This window comes from Polypterus senegalus, chromosome 10, assembly GCF_016835505.1.
Source record: "Polypterus senegalus isolate Bchr_013 chromosome 10, ASM1683550v1, whole genome shotgun sequence".
Lineage (NCBI taxonomy): Eukaryota > Metazoa > Chordata > Cladistia > Polypteriformes > Polypteridae > Polypterus > Polypterus senegalus.
Window position 1 is genome coordinate 32,619,989 of NC_053163.1, and position 22,391 is coordinate 32,642,379.

At 36.1% G+C, this 22,391-nt stretch overlaps 1 protein-coding gene across 1 annotated transcript; it reads left to right on the plus strand.

Annotated features, from left to right (window-relative positions):
* The first annotated feature begins 1,702 nt into the window (after nt 1-1,702).
* pane1 (proliferation associated nuclear element) lies at nt 1,703-13,343 on the plus strand. The gene is made up of 6 exons (XM_039765655.1): nt 1,703-1,956; nt 2,892-2,971; nt 10,090-10,188; nt 10,409-10,488; nt 10,976-11,067; nt 12,934-13,343. The coding sequence occupies exons 1-6, from the start codon at nt 1,900-1,902 to the stop codon at nt 13,090-13,092; spliced, it is 567 nt and encodes a 188-aa protein (XP_039621589.1). The 5' UTR covers nt 1,703-1,899; the 3' UTR covers nt 13,093-13,343.
* Nucleotides 13,344-22,391: the final 9,048 nt, after the last annotated feature.

Sequence of the window (22,391 nt, forward strand, 5' to 3'; positions counted from 1 at the left end):
TTCTGAGAAGATGATAGTAGACGCATACAGTATATTACTACCAAATATCATAAAAAAAAAAAATAATAATAATCCTTAGAACTATTATGCAATATTAAGGATGTTCATGGATGGATCCAAATGTAACTTGATTGGAAATATGACATCAGCTTTTTGAGTCCCAGAATTACGAGTGTATATAAAGAAAAAGCTGACTGATTATATGTCAGTATTTATAACTGAACTTATAGCCATTATTTTAGGTTTACAATGGATAGAAGAAATTTGTCCAAACATGGTACTTATCTGTTTTGATTCCTTAACTGTCATACTGAGCATTAAAACAGGTAATTGTTCAGCAAGGCCAGACTTGCTATTGGAAGTGATTCAAGATTTGTACTGATTGCAGAATATTGGTCTGTGTCTGAGTTTTTTATGGATCCCAGCACATAAAGGGGTCAAAGGAAATGAAATAGTGGATGATTTGACAAAAAAAAACCTCACTAAAAATCCTTTTCATGATTTAAAGGTGACATTTAGTAAATAAGAAAATAAAAGTCTGGTGAGAATGAAAATCAATGAGATGTGACAAAAAACGTGGGACACTGACGGTAAGGGAAGACATATAACAGAGAGTTGGGTCCATGGGAAAAGGGGGCAAAACTAAAAGGGAAGAAATTATATTAACACGCCTCAGAATTGGGCACACTAGATTAAAATATACACTAGTCAAGACAGGACAGCGCCAGCCTGGAGTATGCAGATCGTGTATTCAATTAGAGACAGTAGAGCATAGTTTATTAGGGTGTTTGGCACATAAACTACAATGTGTTCAATATTTTAAATCCATGAGAACGTGTAATTTGACATTAGAACAATTATCAATTTATGGAGAGGAGTTAAAATGGATTCATAGATCCATATTCTGTTATTTAAAAACTATAGGGTTATTAGAAGACATTTTAATTGGAAAATATTGGTGTTTCTAGTCACCGCCAACTGCCATTAAACAAATGAAGAAGAAGAAGAAGGTGGTTTGGAAATCTTGCATTTATATAAAAATATAACAGTAAAAATATAAGACAGATGAAAATCTTTATACTGTAGGTTCCAGCACATGTTGGTGTGAAAAGAAATAAAACTGCTGATGCATTAACCAAAAAAAGTGATGGAAACAGAAAGAGTTGAAACTGAACCAGGAATGAGTTATAATGAAATTACAAATAGAATATAAAACAGGTTTTGCAATTATGGAAAAATAATTTGGAAGGAACAGTTAAAGATACTTGTATGCGGTTCATAATAATGTAACCTCTTTTAAATATGCAAGTAAAAACAGAAGAGAAGAAGTAATATTAAGTAGATTAAGGCTAGGTCACTGTGCCTTAAATCAGGGATTGTATTTAATAAATAGACACGGAGATGGAAACTGTGTACAATGCAGCTCAAGGGAAACAAATAAGCATGTGTTACCCCATTGTGATCTGTATAAAAATCAAAGGCGATCACTAATTAAATGGCTCGGAAAAACTAAACTGGACACGATTTCATTAAAGGATATTTTGGGGGAAAACAAGAATAGCATTAGACTGGGAAAAATAATGTAACCTATTTAATGGGATGAGATGTTTTCCCTCCGTACAGTAGGTGGCGGTAATATACTAAGAGTATCCAAGAAGAAGACGAAGAAGAAGAAGTAGGCGGTTCCTCTCTGGCTCCACCCTGACGTACACTCGTCGGCGCCTGCGCTCGTGACGTGTTTCGAACGGCTTGGCGCGAGCGTCTGTTTTGTTTTTAACCCAGAGTAACGTTTTTGTTAAAACACCTTTACACAATATCTTGGAAATCTTAGGGTATCATTTGGTTGCTCATAACAATTTCATAGATGGACGCAGACTATTTGTGCATTTATACGCAACAATGTCCGTTTTGAAGTTGTTTCACAAGCACCCGGAGCTGAATACGGCTAGCATTTTGGTGAGTAAAAATGTGGTTTTATAGTATTTGCGTTTCGGAATGTCATCTTGAGCTCCTACATGCTTCAGAGTATTACTGTCCCCCGACGTGCCTTCATATTTCCGTTTAGTTAAATTTCTTCTTGGAGCAAACGGAATGCAAATGCAGCCTAGGCCCAAAGCCGAAACAGTACGTTATAAGTTTACATTCGCGAGAAAAATATTAGATATTCAGATTTTTAAAGTTACATACATATAAAGCATTTATGTTTTATTATGGTGTAAATGTTAATACTGGATTCTCCCTGGATAAGTTATTCTAGAAACGCTGTTACGGTGCAATTGAACCTTTATTGAACAGTAATTTAGCAGACCGGGTTTTGATTTTTGCAAAAATGAAATTCGACAATCAAACATTTTAACCCACTGACATTCGCTAATATTTCTTTTGATTGTTAACTACATGTTTTGCATTTATTTTGCGAGTAAGCGTTATACCATAAACAATTTAAAGTTTAAACTGGACAGTTTTATACATATATATGTATCATTGGTGCTTCTGAAGGCAAATTATTCCAATGAGTCGTTTATTTCTTAAGCATAGTGTTAATTTTGTGGACTCGGAAGTTTTTTTTGACATAACTTGTGTCTGTCTGGGGGAGAAAAATATTTCTTAGTATCTTTTGTAAAATCTTGTCTAATTCTGCATCATGTTTGACTCTTTGTGTTTCTGAATATCTCTTCTTAAACTAGCAACTTGCTTAAACTTTTAAGGTAGTAATTATTTCAAAGACTGATATTCTATAGGGTAGTGTGTATAAAACTTTGAAACTCCTAATGCTAGTGATATTGCTTGTTTTTTGGTTTTGGAATACAAATTTAATTGAAATAACTAAAAAAATTATTTCTTGTTTTTGTGAGGGATTCAAAAATTAATACAGTTTGTTTTGTTTTCAGCTTGTGGAAACTGAAAGACAGCACCAGGACAAGTTGGCTGAAGCAATTCTTGCTGCACAGCGATCTTTTAATGTAAATGTGTAAGTTGTATATTGGACGTCTGTGCTTTTAATTGTTTGTTTTCTGCATAAGGAGAATCATGAAGACTATTTGAAATGTTGTCAAAAATCCAATGCAATCCTCTACGGTATATGATCAGTTTATAATTATTGGCAAATGTTTTTAGGTCAACAATTAACCACAGAGTTAATAAATTAGGTAACCTTTTTCGGTACTATTCTGTTATCGTGATGCAAATCAGGAGGGACTGCTCGCCACCATTTGGTGTCTTACCTGCACCCTGGTGGCTCCACCGATTTGCGTCACGATACTGGAAAAGTACCCCTTTTTCTACTGTTATGTTTCAATCATTTTGGTTCTGAGTTCAGATAAAGATTGGGTGGTGTGCACAACATGACTACAGTATTTGCAAAATGCCATTTGGTAAAAAAATGTTATACAAAATAAGATTCTTGTGTTTATAATACATGAGTCTTTTTTGTGCATTACCTATTGCAGCATTTGATATTACCTCTGGTGACCATTATTGTTATCACCAGGAAATTACTGTTTAGCTTCACTCCAAAATCACCATAAAAGTAAAATGTGAATTTCATTGGATGCATTATTAATAAATAATTTGTTTACTTGTGAGTCTTTGGTACTTTGTGCATTTATATTACAGACTGGAATAAGCAAGTTATGTAAAATATAACAGATGTACATGTTTTTAGATTCATTGACTGCCATTAGTCACAGTGTGCTCAAATACTGCATCTTTCTTGCTAGTAACGTACATAATTATTAATAGAATTCCGCCAAAACTGACCTAACACTCACTTTGCTGGCATACAGATCTTGTCAATATTCTTGTTCCTAATTTTATATTCAGCGGACTATTATGGCGTTATTTCAGTGCCACTATTCTGAGCACGTAAAAAATATTGGCGCGTAAAAGATTGCAAGTGCAAGTGTTGCATTTTGAAGAAAAATTTATTTTGAGCGTACAAAAGCTGAATTTGAGTGAACAAAATTCATTGGTGCGTGCAAAAAATGTATTTCAGTGTTTGCGCTTATCCATATACACACACACAATAGCACCCCCTCTCGCTCAGTTTTTTCATTTGCGCTTGCTCGCAATGTGTTGCTAGCTCACAACATTCTCTGCTGCGGCGCTCAACTCTCTGTACACCGTTATAAGTGTGCCACAAAACCAACCCATAGACTATGTAAGTCATATCTTAATATTGTGTATGTATTACAATTCACATATAGTTGGCATGTTCTCCCTTGTGTCCATGTGGATTTATTCAGTGTGCTCTGGTTTCCTCCTGTAGTCCAAAGACATGGAGGTTAACTGGACTGGTGATGCTAAATTGGCCAAGATATGTGTGTGTGTGTGTGTGTGGGTTCACCCTGTGAAATGCTGACTCTCTGTCCAGGTTTTGTGTTTGAATTGTGAATGATGCTTGCTGGAATGGGCTCCATCTACCCCATGACTCTGCTCTGGATAGGTGGGTTGAGAAGATGGATGGATGTTGTACATTTTCTGTCTGTCATATTTAAATGTACAATATATGATGAAAAACATGTACAAGCTGCCTTGTGGCTTACATTTTCATGCCTTAAATACTACCACAGAAGCTGTACTGTATTTGTGCATATTTTTTAAGAGTATATTTAACTAATAAATTCACAGCGCATTTACTCATTTGTGACTTTAAATGTGCTAAGTATGATGCTCTTGTGAATACATGGTAAATAAATTTCATTTAAAAAAATTAGACCATGACATTATCATGAGGTATTTTAAAAGCTGGATGCTTGTAGAATTCCCCCCCCAGAGCGCCCCTGTATTGGACCACAATCTGTAATAGAGTACTCTCAAGCAAACCTAAGTGCTGGGCCAATTTTGAGCCATTAATCAATCCAATGTGCATCACTTCAGGCTCCAGACAAATTGGAGTATCTGCTGTCCCATTCAGACGGGTGAAAATGTGCCAACTCTGAGGAAAATGAACACAAATTGAATTATTTTTAATATGCCTAAAACATGTATTACTTAGTTTCTTTTTGAGAAATGGATTTTATTTTGATAGTCAATAGATGACCCACAAAATAGTGAACTATGCAAAATCAGTAAGTGATATACATCATAACCAGTAGACTCTTGGTATCTCTGTACATCTGATCAGTTGTCTATTACAATATATTGCACCTGCTTCATTTTGAACCGCATGCTTTGTATATTTAATGTTCATGACTGAGAAACCGCCCATGCATTGTAGTCTATAGACAAATACTGTAAGAGTTCTGGCAGAATGCTGACTGAAGCAGAGTAGGGCTAAATACCTTGTGGGGAGAATATCAATTTAGTGATGGATGCATACTGCAGAAAGTTGTGCAGTGCAAGCATAAATCTAATTCAGCTCTGATTTACAGGCTTGCTAATATTTTTGTCTTTCAGGTTGCTCTGTTTTTTTTTCCAGGTCATTGAATAATACATTACTGCCCAAATGCTGACATGACTTTAATATAATTTCCTTTTGTCATTAAGGATGAATGCTTGTGAGGTTATTAATTTTTATAACACTTCGTTGTGCTCATTTAGCAAAAGGAGTTTACTTTATTGATTGTATTACTGTACACCATTTCATCTGTCAGATTTCCTTTTTTCCCCATGCTGTTAACTCAGCATTTTCATGTGGGTTGTCATTTTTGATTTAGTGTTCATTCTTTGCATTTTTCTGACATATGATTATCAGTTTCCTGCTCCTAAAGTGAAAAATAATGGATGAAAAGTACAGTGGAATGTTAAGCCCAGTTGGCTCTGCATAGACAAAACTAAATGACTAGAACAGTAATTCAGTTAAGTCTTATTTTTGTATGACTCTTCCATTTATATTCCCAGGGCACTGTCCACATTTAAAAACCCCACCTATTTCTAATTGAACAAAAACACCAAGAAATATATTCTCAGAATCGTACAGATGATAGTGTCCATATGTTATAGGTGGGAGTTGACAGGAACACCACAATACTATACTAGGATACTTGGGTCATGATATTGTATTTTTAAAATATTCAATATTCAAGTATCCAGTATATTTTGGTATTCTGTATATATTAGTTGAAATTGTTCCCATATTGGCAAAAGTGTGCCAGTCTAGAATACCAATGTGAAAAATCTTTGATTCAGTTCTCTTTAACTGCTTTTAATTTTGGAAATGAAATGTTTCTAAATTGTCTTCATATTTTAGCTGGGATTACTTGAAAGAACCTAACTAATATTAGTAAATTATCTAACCTTATTTCTGGGTGAGTCATTGTCCGGTTGGATTTATTGTAGAACTCTCTAAGAATAGTTTACATTTTTCATATTTAAATCTTTTTATCAAATTATTCATAAAATTCAAAGACCACAAATATGTTTTCATAAAAATAGTTAAGCTTTTATTCAGAAATAAAAAAAATTGAAATGCTCATCAGTTCTCAAATACTGGTTAATTAACAATAGAGTAAAAACATTTTTTGATGCTCCATGTGAAATATACTTTTGTTTTAATCAACTTTTATCTTTTCTTATTTTTATGGAAGTTCATTGCTCTTCAACCCAGATGTGTACTTTTCAAGCAGCCAAACTTTGGCTATTCAGGGTGGTGAGAGCAAAGCAAAGTAAGGTCACATGATGAGTTATTTCAACTTACCCTCATTTGTGACCATGCTATTTAATATCATCATCCAACATTGTCTGTTAAAATCTTTGTCACAGTTAACCAAATGTAAGCACAGATCAAATTAGAGATCACCAAAAGGATTATCCAAAACTACAAGCTGTAAGGCATTAATAAAACTGACAGATGTGGTAGGAAATGTAAGCATTCTATAACGAACAAAAACTTGGACGTTGGTTTGCTTACAAACAAATACCAATTTTCTGAATGTTTCTCTCTCTCTCTTTTTTTTTTTTATAAAGAACTAGTAGGAGTACCTGGTGTTTCCCGGGAATGTATAATGAATTTCCCAAATGAAAGAAACACAACATAGAAATAGAACAAACATTTTTCTGATTCACATTTTATTGTAATAGGTAATACAAGTGGTTATTCCAGATTCTTTGGATACACTATTTTATTCCCTTGTGGTGCAAAATTGAACAAATTCTGAGGAATGCCCACTCTAGAACATGCTACGTAGAGTTGTCTGTGTAAAAAGCATGGATTTTCCAAATTGATGCCTGCAACTTGCAGTGATTGCCCTTGAGCCTTATTAATTGACATAGCAAAAGCCAAACGAATAGAGAATTGTAGTTGTTTGAAATCAAAGGGTAAATCATTTGGAATCGGCGGTATTCTTGGTATGAAAACATTTTCACATCTTGCGTTACATGTATGTATTGATGGAAAAGTTGCTGGCATTTCAAGATATGATTCTCTTCAGAAACTCTGCTCATTAGTCGGTAAGCATTAAAGTCAATTGCACGGAGTTTCTTGCCAGCAACATAGTTGCCTGTAGATGGATCTGTTTGTGGAATTCCAAAGTAATACCCATCTTCGCCTTGCCAAAGGATTAGTGGATATTGAAGGGCATCATACAACCTGTGTGTGTCTGCCACACGCTGAAGACTTCTGTTCCTTTTCTCAATGATAATGTCCCACTTCCCAAAGTCATTGGCTACCATTACGATGGCAACCTCATCAAGTGTTGGAGCATTGAATCATCGGTGGTGCTCTTCCTGTGGCATTTTGTCAGCTCTTATGACATTTTTATAATCCTCTCTTGACATACGTTGAAGTGCAGTCTTGAAAAGGTGTGATGATTCATCTGGTCTTGCATCAGCAGCCCTTCTCCTGCTGGCAGTACAGGGATGTGTTTGGAACTTTTGGTGAAAAGGTGCCCTGTGCTTCACCCCAAACATTTTTCCCAACCAAACATACCCCATGGCCTCCTCCTGGGTCACAAAGGAGCCCCATGCCCAGTTTGGTGGCGATCGGACGCCCGGTGCAGATTTGTATGGTGAGCAAACATGCATCGACTCTGCTTTATATATTAGATATACTGTATGATCATAGTCTAGAAAGTGTAAAATCAAATTCATGCTCAACGTTACTTGCTTGTTTTCTGTAAATACATGAAGCCGTCAGGTTTTTTTTAATCGTAACAGAGCAACTGGACTGGTTAATGATGATCAATATTTCAGTTTCATTATACAGATGGTTACGAGTGTGGCAAGCTAGCATATTGCAGGGCTGTGAAGGCAAGCATCATTTTGCCCTGAAGTGTGAGACTGAAAAGGGCAAATGTTTACTAACCTCTTTCTCACAAGCTGTGTGCTCTTTATCTCATGACTTCATGTTTGCAGTACACTGTACTACAAAACAAATTTAAGAATATTAAAAGAAAAATTGCAATTAATGAGCTAAGGGCTTAGATACACAATCAACATATGGCTGAGCAGGGGAATTCAGACATAGGAGTGCAACTACAAAACACTTTTAATGGCCCAGGAAAATATATTTCATGTATTTTACTGATATATACCAGAATGGTAGGTGACTATGTTCTACTCTTGGCAGTCTGACATTTATAAATTGTGTGCTATTCTAAAAATAGGTAATTCTATTGTTTAAATATGGGGAAAATAATCAAAAATCTGTCTGAATGTAAGTGGGACCGTGTCACTATCACTTAACGTAATTAACAAACACATTTGAGTCAAAGATGAGGAAAGAGAAAACCTGAAGAGCCATATCCGATAGAATTAACAGTATGAAGTGAATGTTTTTTTGGCAAAAGGCCAAATTAACTGATACCAGGTCATTTTAGAGCTAGCAGTCATGATAACCAGCCCATCTTTAAGGTATGGGGCACTGGGATGGGGTAAATGCAGGTGGATATGGAGTGAAGATGTAAACTCTGCACAGACAAGGGATAAAGGTGTAATATATTTGTCTCAGGGAAGTTTAGCCATCCCAGTCTCGGAGCAATGAGATAGCAGTGCTAGATACTGTGCAACACTAACACAGGAAGAATACATTTGCATATTTTTGTAGGATGTTTATATAGTGTATTCCAACATTGTTGGCTTCAGTATTGAATAACCTTGGTTAGGAGAGCGATTTGGGATTAAATAAAATGACAGTTTTGTTTTCACACAGTACACAGTAAATCTTTTCCCCCCATTAGAAAAAATGTAAAATTGAAATAAATGCCCAAAAAAAGAACATTGACAGTACTCCTAAGGCCCTTCTCTGCTGGTGTGTGTGTGTGTTTTTTTTTTATATATAAACACAGCATACTTTGTCACACTAACATTTTTTGATCTTGTTTGAATTTTTTTTCCTCCTTCTGGTTTCTGTTTTTTGGTATAAACTAAAATACAAACTAATCTATAAGTGGATGAAACTGTTTTACAATTTAAGCATTCTGTATAGACATAGTAAAAATATGAAGTGGGTTTTAAATAAAATAGTAATGGAACATGAAGCTGAACAATCTGGGTACCATTTTACTGAAGTAATTTGTCTGGGAAGCATCTGTCAGTATTAAGTGGTGTTATACTGTGGAACATCAGTAAATGTAATCCTCTACGTGTCTACCATATTTGTAAATTTTACAAAATATTCTTTTTGTAATCATGTACCAAATGTTTTTTAGCAGTTTAGTCAGTAATATAGAAGACACATGCACATCAGATGACACAATTTTGAGAATAAGATTCGTAAGTTGAAGTGTGAAAATATACAAAAATGTGTTTGTGGCTGGGTTAAATTGACCAAAATGACATCTAGCTTGCGAATGCAGTACATTATGTTGAGATCGTAAACAAGGGTTTATGTTTTACAAGTACATATCTTTTTGCATTACATATTTTATTCACTGGTACTGCATCCAGGGTTAATTCATATGTTATGCCCATTGTTTCTTAGTTAGGCTGCTGCCTACATAACTTTAAATTAGATGAAGTGGGAATAACACTGAAGGATATTATGTTTAAAAATCGAACCTGCATGCTACAGTAGTATATACTATACATGTATAATACAGTGTCTTATATCTGAAAACAAAAAAACGGCTTGGAATGAAGAAAAGAAAATGTTGGTTAAAAAAAGTAGCAAATCTAATTTTTGTTTTAATTTTTTCCTTTTTCCTGTTTCAGGCATTTAGCTGATTCTCTTCCTCTGCCCACCAAAAATGAAGCAAACAGACCAAGAATTGACCTTGTAGTGTTTATTGTAAATCACTTCAACAGTCACAGGTAAGTTTACTTTTAAATTATTAAAGCTAGGTTATACAAAGTAGTCTGATTATTAAAAAGAAAAAAAATCCATAAATGACTTTGTCTCATTCTCTTCCACATGAAGTAAAATGCTTATGGTTTCTTTGTAATGATGTAGCATCACATTAGCATAATATGGCTGCAGTTTTTGTCAATTTTTTTTCTCTTTTTAATGAATGTTTTTAATTTTCTTTTGCAGTTTAGAGCTAACTAAATCGTATCTCCAACATTTGGATGTGATGTATTTCCTAGGAAGGCTCTGTTTTCTTGTGAGTGATGGTATGTAGCATATTTTTGCTTATAACAGAGAGTTGTAGTGCATTCGTTTAATGGTTTATGGCTTTGAGGTTTTCAGAAAACAGCTGGCATGCCATTGTGGTTTCCATGATTTAGAAGTCCAGTTATGAAGAATAAAAAAACAATAGACTGCTATCTGTTTTAACGGAAGGTGACATGTTTATATTCAGGAATGTGATTTTTAATTTGTTTGTATTTTTATGTTAAATACACGAGGATTGTTAGTGTGTTTGTCACTCCACATATATAATTAAAAAGTGCACTTGATTATTTCATTAACTTATGATGTTTTTAACTGAAGATACTTGTCTAAAATGTTTAGTTTTTAAGATATGCTAATAAAGATCCTTAAACTGTGCAATATTTTTTCTCTTTAAAATGCCATAATTTCTTTTGAAGATGAATGTAATGCTGGAAGCTAAGAGAATATTGAAAGTACCTCTTTATGTTTTATTATCAATTACCTTAGCTAGATCAGCAAAGTCTGACCGAGACATATTACATGCTGTGAGGGAAATGGCAGCACAGTATTCCAGTCCATTACTCTTTACAGAGCTTCAGGTAACTCCACCTTGCCTTTTTCTCTCTGTTCTCATTTCTAGTTATACACCCTGCTGTTCTACTTGATTGTGGTTGGCTGTTTTTTAAATGGAAAGTGAAAGATATAGCTGAATTCTGTACTTTATTGCCTTTGAGGAGTTTAAAAGACTACATAAGTTATCTAACTTATTAATAGTCCCAGTGTTGTCTTGTGTAATGTCATTTTTGTGTATTTTGATTACTTTAGTCATACCTCCATTTTCGTGTAAAATGTACGATGTCTCAGATAGTGCTATCATTTTCTAAACTGTTTTCAGTGAGTTGTTTGCAATCAGAATGATTAATCATTGTACTGAAATAGTAGTTTAAACTAAGATTATTCAGGGTATGCACAAAGCTTTTTCGCCATGGCTGAAAAGTACGCTTACAGTCCCTTCAGTCTGATTAGAAATGAGAAATGTTCATATACAATATTAGCAAATTATGTAAATTATTGAGCAGTGATGCTCACTACTGTGAAAGGGTTTCACTTGGTTAATTTGTAGCGACAATGGAAGGGAAATTAATAAATAAACAAAATGGCTTGCTGACCTGCACTAATACATACAGGCATACATTTATATCACCACCACCATCTTCACTGGATCACACAGTAAACTTGTGGTGGGTATTCTGCTTGTTGCTTAGTGTTTTATGGGTCAGTACTTCTGTTACTAGGTGGTCTTGCTACTATTTACTGTATTTCTATCATGATTGCATACCAGTGTTTGTATCTTTATGTATAACTTAAAATAATAACAAAACATTTAAAATGTGTTGAAGTGGAAATAGTGTTTCTTAAAAATGTTCCAGGAAAGTGATTTCATGTTTAAAGCCAGAATTGAGGGCACTTAGAGTAAAAGCAGGACTATTCAATTACAAATTCAGTTGGGCCAGATTTTCAAACCAAGAAATTTAGCAGGGCCAGACATTTTCAGCAGCCAGTAAGCAGCAGTTAATGATAAATTTTAAACCAGCGCAAATTAAACTATTGAAAAACAAGTAATGTTTAGTCATTGTTTCCCTTTTAAATTTCTTTATATTTAGGTAGCATTTTTTATCACTGCTGAAAACACTGTGCCCCATGTGGAATGCAAACCCATGATCTTTTTAATGTCCGGCAGCAATGTTACGATTGCATCACTTCCTATATATATGACCCAGTTACATCACAAAGTGCATTTAATAGAATTAAAAAAAAAAAAAATTCAGAGCTATCAAAGCTATATGTGCACCAACCCTTAAAAAGTGATAACAGTAACTAGCACACATAATGCAACATTTACTGAACACTGATTTGTTTTAAGTCACCGCATGTGTGTTGATATTGTGATGTGTCTCGCTCCTGCATGGACTGTGTTTGGTGGAGCACTGTGTGGACTTGGGCCATCTCCCTAGAGAGAGCTGAGCGACAAAATCACGGAGAGAGGGGAGCAAATGGTAAAAGAGCAGGAAGAGATTCCCCTAGGAGAAGCGGCTCCTTTGATAAGTCATCAGAATACCATAGACTGCTGCCACAACTTGTAGAGAGACAACAACGAGCTGCATTGTGGGTTGAATGGTGCTAGGCTATGCAGAGTATTGCACTCATGGTCTGTACTACTGTAGGAATTTCTGAAGGCTCGTGAAATGTGTTTTCTGGTAGGGCTGGACTACTTGGTGGTTGCTTCTGGGCTGTATGTGGCCCATGGGCCACAATTTGAATAGGGCAAACCTATAGCCTATTGAATTAGGCAATAGTGTACTTAAATAGTGTAGTTGATATCATTAAGAGGTATTGGTAAATATAAAGTCAGTTTTATATCATTGCTAAAGTCTTTTTTTTTTTTTCTCTCCCCCCTTTGTCAGACTGAGCAAGGACTGGCCACGGCAGCTGATCGTCTGTTAGTTTTCACAAAGGTGTCTGCTGGATTTGTCCCAGGGGTGTCCTCTTTGTTTCTAAACACACTCACATCATGTTCTCATCCAATGGAGTCTTCTCCTACTAAATTGTCTGATACAGACTAAATCTTGACAGATTTCTAACATTTTCTGCAGTACTACACAAAGAAAATACATGCTTTCATTCTGTTTTGGATCTTTGTCTATACTGAGTTTAAGCACTTGTTTTAGTTTGCAAATGCTCTAGCATGGATAATGTTAACTGCTTTCCTCTTTATAATTTTATTTTTTGTATTTGTATGTATGTGTATATATCTATCAATATATATAATTTTGTACATAGTTGTGAATAAAGTAATAGAAATTATTTAAACTAAGTACTTGTTGCCTTTTTTCCCTGGAGAGCCTGTATTCTAGTAGTGTAAGCTCAGTGCTATTAAGACAGTGAAAGTAGGGATTGGTTTACACCAACAAGTCACTAACTGTCCACCTTTTGTAAATTAATGGCCAAGACCGTCTGTGGTTCAGTCATTTAAATTCCTGGGGACTACTTTCACCGGTACATTAAAATGGGACAAGCACATCACCTCCATCATGAAGAAATCCTGGCAGAGATTGTTCTTCCTTTGCCAGCTTAAGAAGCTTGTCATATCAGTTCATATATTGTTAAATTTGTACTTGACCATCATTGAGAGTATTGTGACATCCTCCTCCATCACCGTTTTGGTTTGGATATTATGCAAAAAAGAAACCTTACATTTAGTGCACTATAACTTTTATGTATAGTGGAGTATACATATTTCCTTTATCAAACTGTAAAGGAATAAACTGACAAACTCCTTTTTGTCACTAGTCAACCTGTTTTCAGTAAAATACACCAATAGCTGAATTTTTTTTTTTTAAGCTGAACATTGTGTGGAAACAGTGGCTTCTCTCTTTTCCATTCTTCAGATGTCAGTCATTAAATTATTTATCTTTTGTTTCTCCCTTTATTCCAGAGCTATTCTTCAGTGCTTTGTTGTATTTTCTGATTGTCAAATATGAGCATTGCATACTTTGCTTATGCGTAATTACTTTTTTCCTCCAATTCTTTGCTGTAGTGCTGATGTTAGAGTACACGCTTGTAAATTTTTAACAATGTTAACATATTTTGAACACAGAAAGAGACCCATGACAGTCAGTCACATTCCACTGTTATTGCACTGAATGCAGTGTTAACACATGTCAAGCCAACAATGACAGCAAAAACAAAAACCTCATAGTATGCACATCACTAACCCACAACTCCAATTTAATATTCAAAGCACTTGCCAATGTCATCACTGAGTGCTCAACTATGATGTGCTAAACCAGAATTTCAAAGCATTAATCCTTAACTGGAGGTGTTTGGCTGCTTGTCTTCTCTCTGACGGCCTATGTTTTAATTTAAAACTTTATGTTGCATGGTGCTTTGATATAAGGTGAAATCTTCACAATGACCACACATTTGTGTGGTCAGATGTCTGGTTTGAATATACCTGATTTGAATGATAAGTGTAGGGCTGTGAATAGCAATGTATTCATAAGTTGCTGTAATGAGAAAAGAGTTAGGTCTAATAAGTGACAATTTGAAAATGGGTTATGGTTTGGGGCTGATAAGGTTAATTGGTGGCTCTAAATGAGAGGTTCAAAGACTGAGGGCGGCTCAATTATTCACAGTGACTATAAAAAGTATTCACTCTCTTGGGTGGTTTCATATTTTGTTGTTTTAAAACATTGAATCACGGTGGATTTCATTTGATTTTTTTTTTTTGATACAGATCTACAGAACTACTGTTAAAGTGAAAATAGTTATCTGTAAAGTGATCTAAATTAATTACAAGTGTAAAACACCAAATAATTAATCTGTTAACCATTCACCATCTTTAATATGACGCGATTCAATCATAACTGGTGTGACCGGTTGGTTTTCGGAGTCCCATAATTCAATGGTTTGTCAGAGGTTTCAATTAATTGCATGATGAAGGACCAACTTGTGCTGAGCTAGTATGGTAGCCTAACCTACACAATGAAAGAAAAAGAACGCTAAGAAAGCCTGTGAAAAGGTGGTTGAAAGGCACAGACCAGGGGATTGAGAGAAGAATATCCAAGGCACTGGATATATCCTTGGAGTCCACTTAAATCGGTCATTAAGTAATGGAAAGAATATGGCACATATATACATCTGCTAGAGCAAGCTGTCCATAAAATGTTTCAAAATAGGGTAAAACTCTCTGCACAGAGGAGGGTGACTGTAAACCCCTGGCTTGTCCACAAAACGGCAAACCAAGAATCTATTTATAAAGAATAAAAAAAAAAAAAAAATGGAACAAAATGTTCAAAAGAGCTAAAAGGTGTTTTCAAAAATACAATCCTAAGTGAACACACTCACATTTTCTCCTATTATCTGCCCTAGCTTTTTCTCCTTCCTCCTCCTTTATATGTAGGCTAGATATGCTGAAATGTTGTGTTTTTATTAAATGATTTAATTTAACTTGACTCCTCTGCCTGTTTGTTTGGGTCAAATCTTGCAACTGATTTTAAACCCACTTTTGATGAAGTGAATTTCTTTAAATTATGCATGTGTTCAGTATCAGTGACAATACAATAATCTGGCAAAACCAATGCAATTATGTAACATTTCCTCATAATTAATGGTTATGCAATTCCAATTTATGCATACACAACATTGACGGAGAGAGAATGTAATGAGGTATAGGAGCATTCAAGTGAGCGTTGCATCAGATTGCCCCCTCTTGCCTCTTCCCGTGAGTGGAGTCGGTAAATATGCGTGCCGACTTTACTATTTTTCTTTTGTAAAGGAGTAGTCGTGATGATTATGGTGAGGAAGTACTGCTGTAAGCTTGCTGTTCTGTTGTCGATATATATATATATATTTTTTGCAGCGACAGAGTGCTAATCCCATATATTTTTTTTAGTATTCAAATGATTCTGCAACAAAGATATATTTTGTAATACTTTTAAAGAAGTTTCCCGTTCATGAAAAATGATTAAAGAAATATAATTTCAGTTTTATTGATTTTATTAAAATCAAATAACATTCCATACAAATAACTCAAGTTTAAAACAAATCAGCCCCCACCCCTGAGAAAGAGAGCTAGGCCAGTAGAGTAAAACTTTAAGCTAGTAAAAATAAATAAATAGATATAATAAATAAAGATAAATGGAGTAAAAGAGTGGAGAGAACCTGCTTCCTCAATTTAAATGCTTATTCTAAAATATTATTGATTAGATCCTGCCAGGTTTTGAAAAAGTTCTGCACAGATCCTCTTAAGTGCGAATTTGATTTTTTTCCAGTTTCGAATAGTATAGAACAGGGGTCCCCAATCCCAGTCCTGGAGGGCCGCACTGGCTGCAGGTTTTTGTTTTAACCTGGTTGCTTAATTAGAAAGCAATTCTTACCAATAATTTAATTTCATGGCCTGTCGGTGCTTTAACTCTGCCATGTCAGCTCATTCTCATGTCCTAGATTTTCTTCCCCTTTCTAAGGATCTCATCCAAATGATTTGAAGGCTAAAATGGAGGAGTAATTCTCAGTCCTTCACTTTTTTCTCTTTACTTTCCTTCCAAGTATTTAATTAAACCCAGAAGTGCATGATAAATACACACAGGTGTAAATGGTAACAAGCGAAATGGAGAAATGCTGGTCTGTTTTGTCATATGCATTTTATTGGTAATTAGGAGCAATTAAAAAACAAAATACAGCTGTTTAAGACTAAAATAAGCAATAAGGGTTCAAAATCCTAACGAGCGAGACAACTAAAATGAAGCAGAACTGTTACTCGAGCAATAAGTGCTTCGTATTAAGCAATTGGGTTGGAGCAAAAACCTGCAGCCACTGCGGCCCTCCAGGACCGTGATTGTTTAGCATGGTGGCTAATTACAATGTTGTTGTTTTTTTATATATTTTATTATGAAAGTAGCTATTCTATTAATTGATTGAATTAATTAATTTGTGTGCCCCACAATTTTATTTAGTCACATATAACCACAAAAATTGTGGTTAAGCAAAAATCTATTTTTCACTTTTTAGTGCATTTATAACGAAAGTAAATAAAATTGTTTCACTTAAAAAGATTTTTTTGTATAGTTTAATTTTTAAACTCTCTTCCCTTTTTAGCATAGAAATAACTTTTAACCTTGTATGTAATGCAGTCTAATAATGCATGTGGTTACATTCTGTTATCACTATCATTTCTTCAGTATGGCTCACTTCTGAAAATACTTAATGAAGAAATTAAAACAAAACATCAAATGTTCCAACTTTCAAATCAGTTAACTAAGATCCTGGAAACCCATCTGAATGGTATACCAACCGGACCCTTTTTAATATGTTTAGTAGTTTTGTGACCTTGAGATCCCTTTAAGGCTGTATAATGGATTCAGCAGCTGAGGAGAATGCAGTCTTGACGCGGAATATGCAGAATGCGGTAAACCAGCGTAGACCCTTGTGACACACACAGCAGATGGGGTATGAAACATCCATGTTGTGTTCTAAACATCCATCCATCCATCAAGCTTTTGTTGACAATATTGTCAAAAGCTTAGGAAGTCGTATCTTGGCATTTCTACAATAAAAGCACTGTCGGAGACAAGCCATGCCTGAAATGTGCACCTTTTCAAGGTAAAGCAATTTCTTCACAAACATGTTATTCATGTATTTGCCATGCAAAATTGTGTGCTAAAGTTAAGTGTTTTCTAAAAAAAATGATGAAACAAATCTTGCCCCTGCGGTGGGCTGTCGCCCTGCCTGGGGTTTGTTTCCTGCCTTGCACCCTGTGTTGGCTGGGATTGGCTGCAGCAGATCCCCATGACCCTGTAGTTAGGATATAGCGGGTTGGATAATGGATGGATGGATCTTGCCCATACTTGTGCTTTACGGTGGAGGTGAATTGGGCATGGGGCACCACTGGAAAAAAAAACATCTGTCAAGGACATTTGTCAAGTGTTGGTTTTTTTGGACCCTCCAGACCTGATAAAACCCTCATTTTTAGGTCATTTTTGGACCATAGTTTGTGTGGGAAATCACCCCCTTATGATAAAGAGTAAACCAGAGTTTTCAGCAAACATGAACAGAAGGAGTTGAAGTTGCGCAGGCCACATCAACTGATCCCAGGGGTTGACCCCTTAATAGGATACAAGGTGTCAAAGTTAGTCCATTTTCCAAAGTTTAAAAAAAAAAAAGGTATCGATATGGAGGGTGGAGGGTCACTGTATACTGTTTCGAGGTTGCCGATCATATTTTTGATATTTGATTCTTTATTGGTGGTCCTAGCCCTCTAAGAAACATTGCCAGAAGTTTAAAAATGAAAAAAATTGGAACATATGCAGGGATGGCACAGTGGTGCAGTGGTAGCGCTGCTGCCTCGCAGTTAGGAGACCCAGGTTCACTTCCCGGGTCCTCCCTGTTCTCCCTGTGTCTGTGCGGGTTTCCTCCCACAGTCCAAAGACATGCAGGTTAGGTGCATTGGCGATCCTAAATTGTGTTTGGTGTATGTGTGTGCCCTGTGGTGGTCTGGCACCCTGCCTGGTGTTTGTTCCTGCCTTGCGCCCTATGTTGGCTACAGCGTGACCCTGTGTTAGGATATAGCGGGTTGGAGACTGACTAAAACATATGCATGTTGAATATCATTTTAGAATATTTCAAGGTCAGTGATTACGAATATGGTTTTATTTTTGATTTCTAATCCTTTACTAGGTATCTAACCTTCTCTGGGCCTCTATCAGATGACAGATTTCTATTACAATTGAGAATATGTAGACTTTAAACATTTAAATTAAATGACACTGCTATTCTTTTTATGATAAACTTCTACCACATGAAGTAAATAAAGCATTATGCTCATTCAGACTTTTGCTTATTTAATACATTGAAAAGACCTTATAAAGCCTGAGAGTCCAAGATGATAAAGTATTATAAAAATATTTTTTACCTATAGCAGTGGTTCCCAAACCTGGTCCTGGGGAGGTTTGGGGGCTGCAGGTTTTTGTTCCAACCAACTTCTTTTAATTCGACTCCTGGCCTATATAATCCATCCATCCATCAATCTATTATCCAACCCGCTATATCCTAACACAGGGTCACGGGGATCTGCTGGAGCCAATCCCAGCCAACACAGGACGTAAGGCAGGAAACAAACCCTGGGCAGAGTGCCAGCCCAGCGCAGTGTCCTATATAAGTGAGCTGTTATTTCCTGGTTTCTGGTTTTTTGAGTTCAATGAAGAAATTACAAAAGTAAGCGTGTTAATGTATTTTAATAACAATTAAGTAGTTCTTTGTCAATAACATAATTTTCTTTACTACTTCTTATTTATCTTCTTCTTGATTTCCATTCTGCTTTTCATTATTTACTAATTAGCCCTCAGGGTTGGACAGTGTTGGTCCTGGTGGGCCGCAGTGGCTGCAGGTTTTCAGTCCAACTCAATTGCTTAATTACAAACCAATCTTTGCCAATCAGTTTGCACGGTAGGTTCTCATATTGTACATTTTTTTCTTTTCCAAGGATATCTTCCAAATCATTTGAAGCCTAAAACTGATCATTTTCAGTTTGTCCCATTTTTCTCTAAAGTGTTTTTGTAGCTGCATTTGTCCCAAATTACCAAAGCTCTGCAGCTTTTAGTTGCTTCATAGGATGTTTCTGGCAATTGTGTGACGCGTGTTCAAATAATAATTCCACAGAACAAGTATATTCACTTAAAATATTTAAAACCAAATAGTTCACACAACTGCGGTGGGCTGGCGCCCTGCCCGGGGTTTGTTTCCTGCCTTGCGCCCTGTGTTGGCTGGGATTGGCTCCAGCAGATCCCCGTGACCCTGTAGTTGCGATATAGTGGGTTGGATATTGGATGGATGGATAGTTCACACAAAAATAGAGAAAAAATAGATATTAAAGAAAAGTTCTTGTTTAAGACAAGTTCTGTTTAAGGCTTAAATATCTGTTTTCATTTCTCTACGTTTGGAGGCAGGTTAAGTACACTAAGCACGGTCCAAAAGCTGTTTGCCATCTCCTATTTGCAGACATACCTAATAGTCCATGCTAGCAGTGATACTATTTCCTAACCTTCTTAATTAACATTGCTTTACAGTTATAGCTAAGAGCCAAGCAAAATGACACCTTTTATTGGCTAACTAAAAAGATTACAATATGCAAGAAGGGGCCTGAGTTGCTTCGAAAGCTTGCATATTGTAATCTTTTTAGCTATCCAATAAAAGGTGTCATTTTGCTTGACTTCTCACTACATTCATAATGGCTAACACGGTACAACACCCTAGTACTACAGCTAAGAAAGTCCTATTTCATATTAATTTCCCTTCAATGGCTCACATCATATCTTTCTAATAGGCAACAGTTTGTTATACTCGGCCGATATAAATCCTCTACCTCACCTGTGTCGCGTGGTGTCCCTCAGGGTTCAGTCCTCGGGCCTTTATTTTTTCTAGTTTATATCCTTCCTTTGGGTCAGATTATTCGCAGACATGGCCTTAACTTCCACTGTTATGCAGACAATATACAGTTATATCAGTACAGACTCGCCTCCCAGCACACTCACTGACTCCATCACTGATCTTAAACTATGGGTGGAAAATTACTTTCTCAAACTTAATGCTAATAAAACTGAAGTGTTACTGTTGGGCCAAAACTCCTAACTTTCTAAGGCATCAAATTTCTCTGTTTCTCTTGATGGTCCACTTGTTAAACTTGCTCCTGTTGTCAGAAATCTTGGTGTTTTGTTTGATTCATCACTTAACTTTGAGCTACACATTAGGTCTCTGTCCAAAATTTCATTCTATCATCTCCGTAACATTGCTCGCCTCTGTCCATTTCTGTCCTTTTAACGATGCTCAAACTTTGGTTCATTGTTTCATAATGTCCCGTATTGATTACTTTAATTCCCTCTTCATTGGCCTCCCTGCAAAATCTATACAGAAGCTACAATACATTCATAACTTCGCAGCCACACAAAGCGTTCTGCTCACATCTCCCCTGTTCTCTCCCAGCTTCACTGGTTACTGGTCTCTAAAATACAAAGAGGACTGTTTCATTTATGTTAGGTAGATTGCCCAGAGGGGACTGGGCGGTCTCTTGGTCTGGAATCCCTACAGATTTTATTTTTGTTCTCCAGCCTTTGGAGTTTTTTTTTTGTTTTTTCTGTCCACCCTGGCCATCGGACCTTACTTATTCTATGTTAATTAATGTTGACTTATGTTTATTTTTTATTGTGTCTTCTATTTTTCTATTCTTCATTTTGTAAAGCACTTTGAGTTACATTTTTTTGTATGAAAATGTGCTATATAAATAAATGTTGTTGTTGTGGTCCCATCAAGGATTAAATTCAAGATTCTGCTTCTCACCTTCAAAGCCCTACATAACCTTTGGCCTCCTCCACCTCACTCAGCTCCTAGCTCCATACACTACTTGTCGCTCTCTCAGGTCCTCGAGCAGTAATCTCCTTACTGTCCCACACACCAGACTGTCCACCCTGGGAGGCAGGCAGGTTCTTCAGTGCTATGGCCCCTCAACTCCGGAACTCTCTTCCTCAGTCTCTCTGAGATTGCTCCGCTTTCTGCACTTTTAAATCTCAACTGAAAACTTTCCTCTTCTATGAACTTTTGTCTTCTGTGTAATTTTTTTAAATTTTTAAATCTGTATGTAAAGTGACCTTGAGTTTGTGAAAGGCGCTCTATAAAGGCAACTTATTATTATTAATTTACTGGGAATCAAGGGCTATACCATATTCTAAGAAACTATGAGAAATTTCTATTGAAATTAAGCAAACACTTATATGAAGGTAGTTGTGTACTAAACAGACGGACAGCATAATAAAGGAAAACAGAAGTGTTTTGACGACTTCATAACATATTTATTGGGACACAAAACACCAAATTGAAGAGGGGAGGTTGCATAAGGTTTCCCCCTACCCATTGTAGTGTTGGGCTCTGTGGTGGAGGTTTCACTGCCGTCCGTTTAGTACACAAGTACCTATATTAATTTAAAACTAACTTTCTAGGATTAGCTCTTACAATTTTATTAAACCAAATAGTGCATGATGAATCCCCAAAAGTGTAAATGGAAACAAGACAGACAGAGAACTGTGGGCTCCTTTGTCATTTGCATCTTATTGATAATGAGGACTGTGGTGGGCTGGCGCCCTGCCCTGGGTTTGTTTCCTGCCTTGCGCCCTGTGTTGGCTGGGATTGGCTCCAGCAATCACCCCCATGAACCCTGTACTGTAGTTAGGATATAGTGGGTTGGATGATGGATGGATGTTAATGAGGAGCCATTAAAAACAGTGAATGCAGATGTTTAAGACGGAAATAAGCAATTAAGGATGGGGAACCTTAACAAGTGACCAACTAAAATGAAGCCTCACTTGAACAATTAGTG

Excerpts from the sequence above, each read along its gene's own strand:
- pane1 (XM_039765655.1), top strand. The coding sequence starts at position 1,900 with ATGTCCGTTTTGAAGTTGTTTCACAAGCACCCGGAGCTGAATACGGCT. Across the intron at positions 1,957-2,891 it reads TGAATACGGCTAGCATTTTG|CTTGTGGAAACTGAAAGACA; the intron begins GTGAGTAAAAAT and ends TTTTGTTTTCAG. Across the intron at positions 2,972-10,089 it reads CGATCTTTTAATGTAAATGT|GCATTTAGCTGATTCTCTTC; the intron begins GTAAGTTGTATA and ends TTCCTGTTTCAG.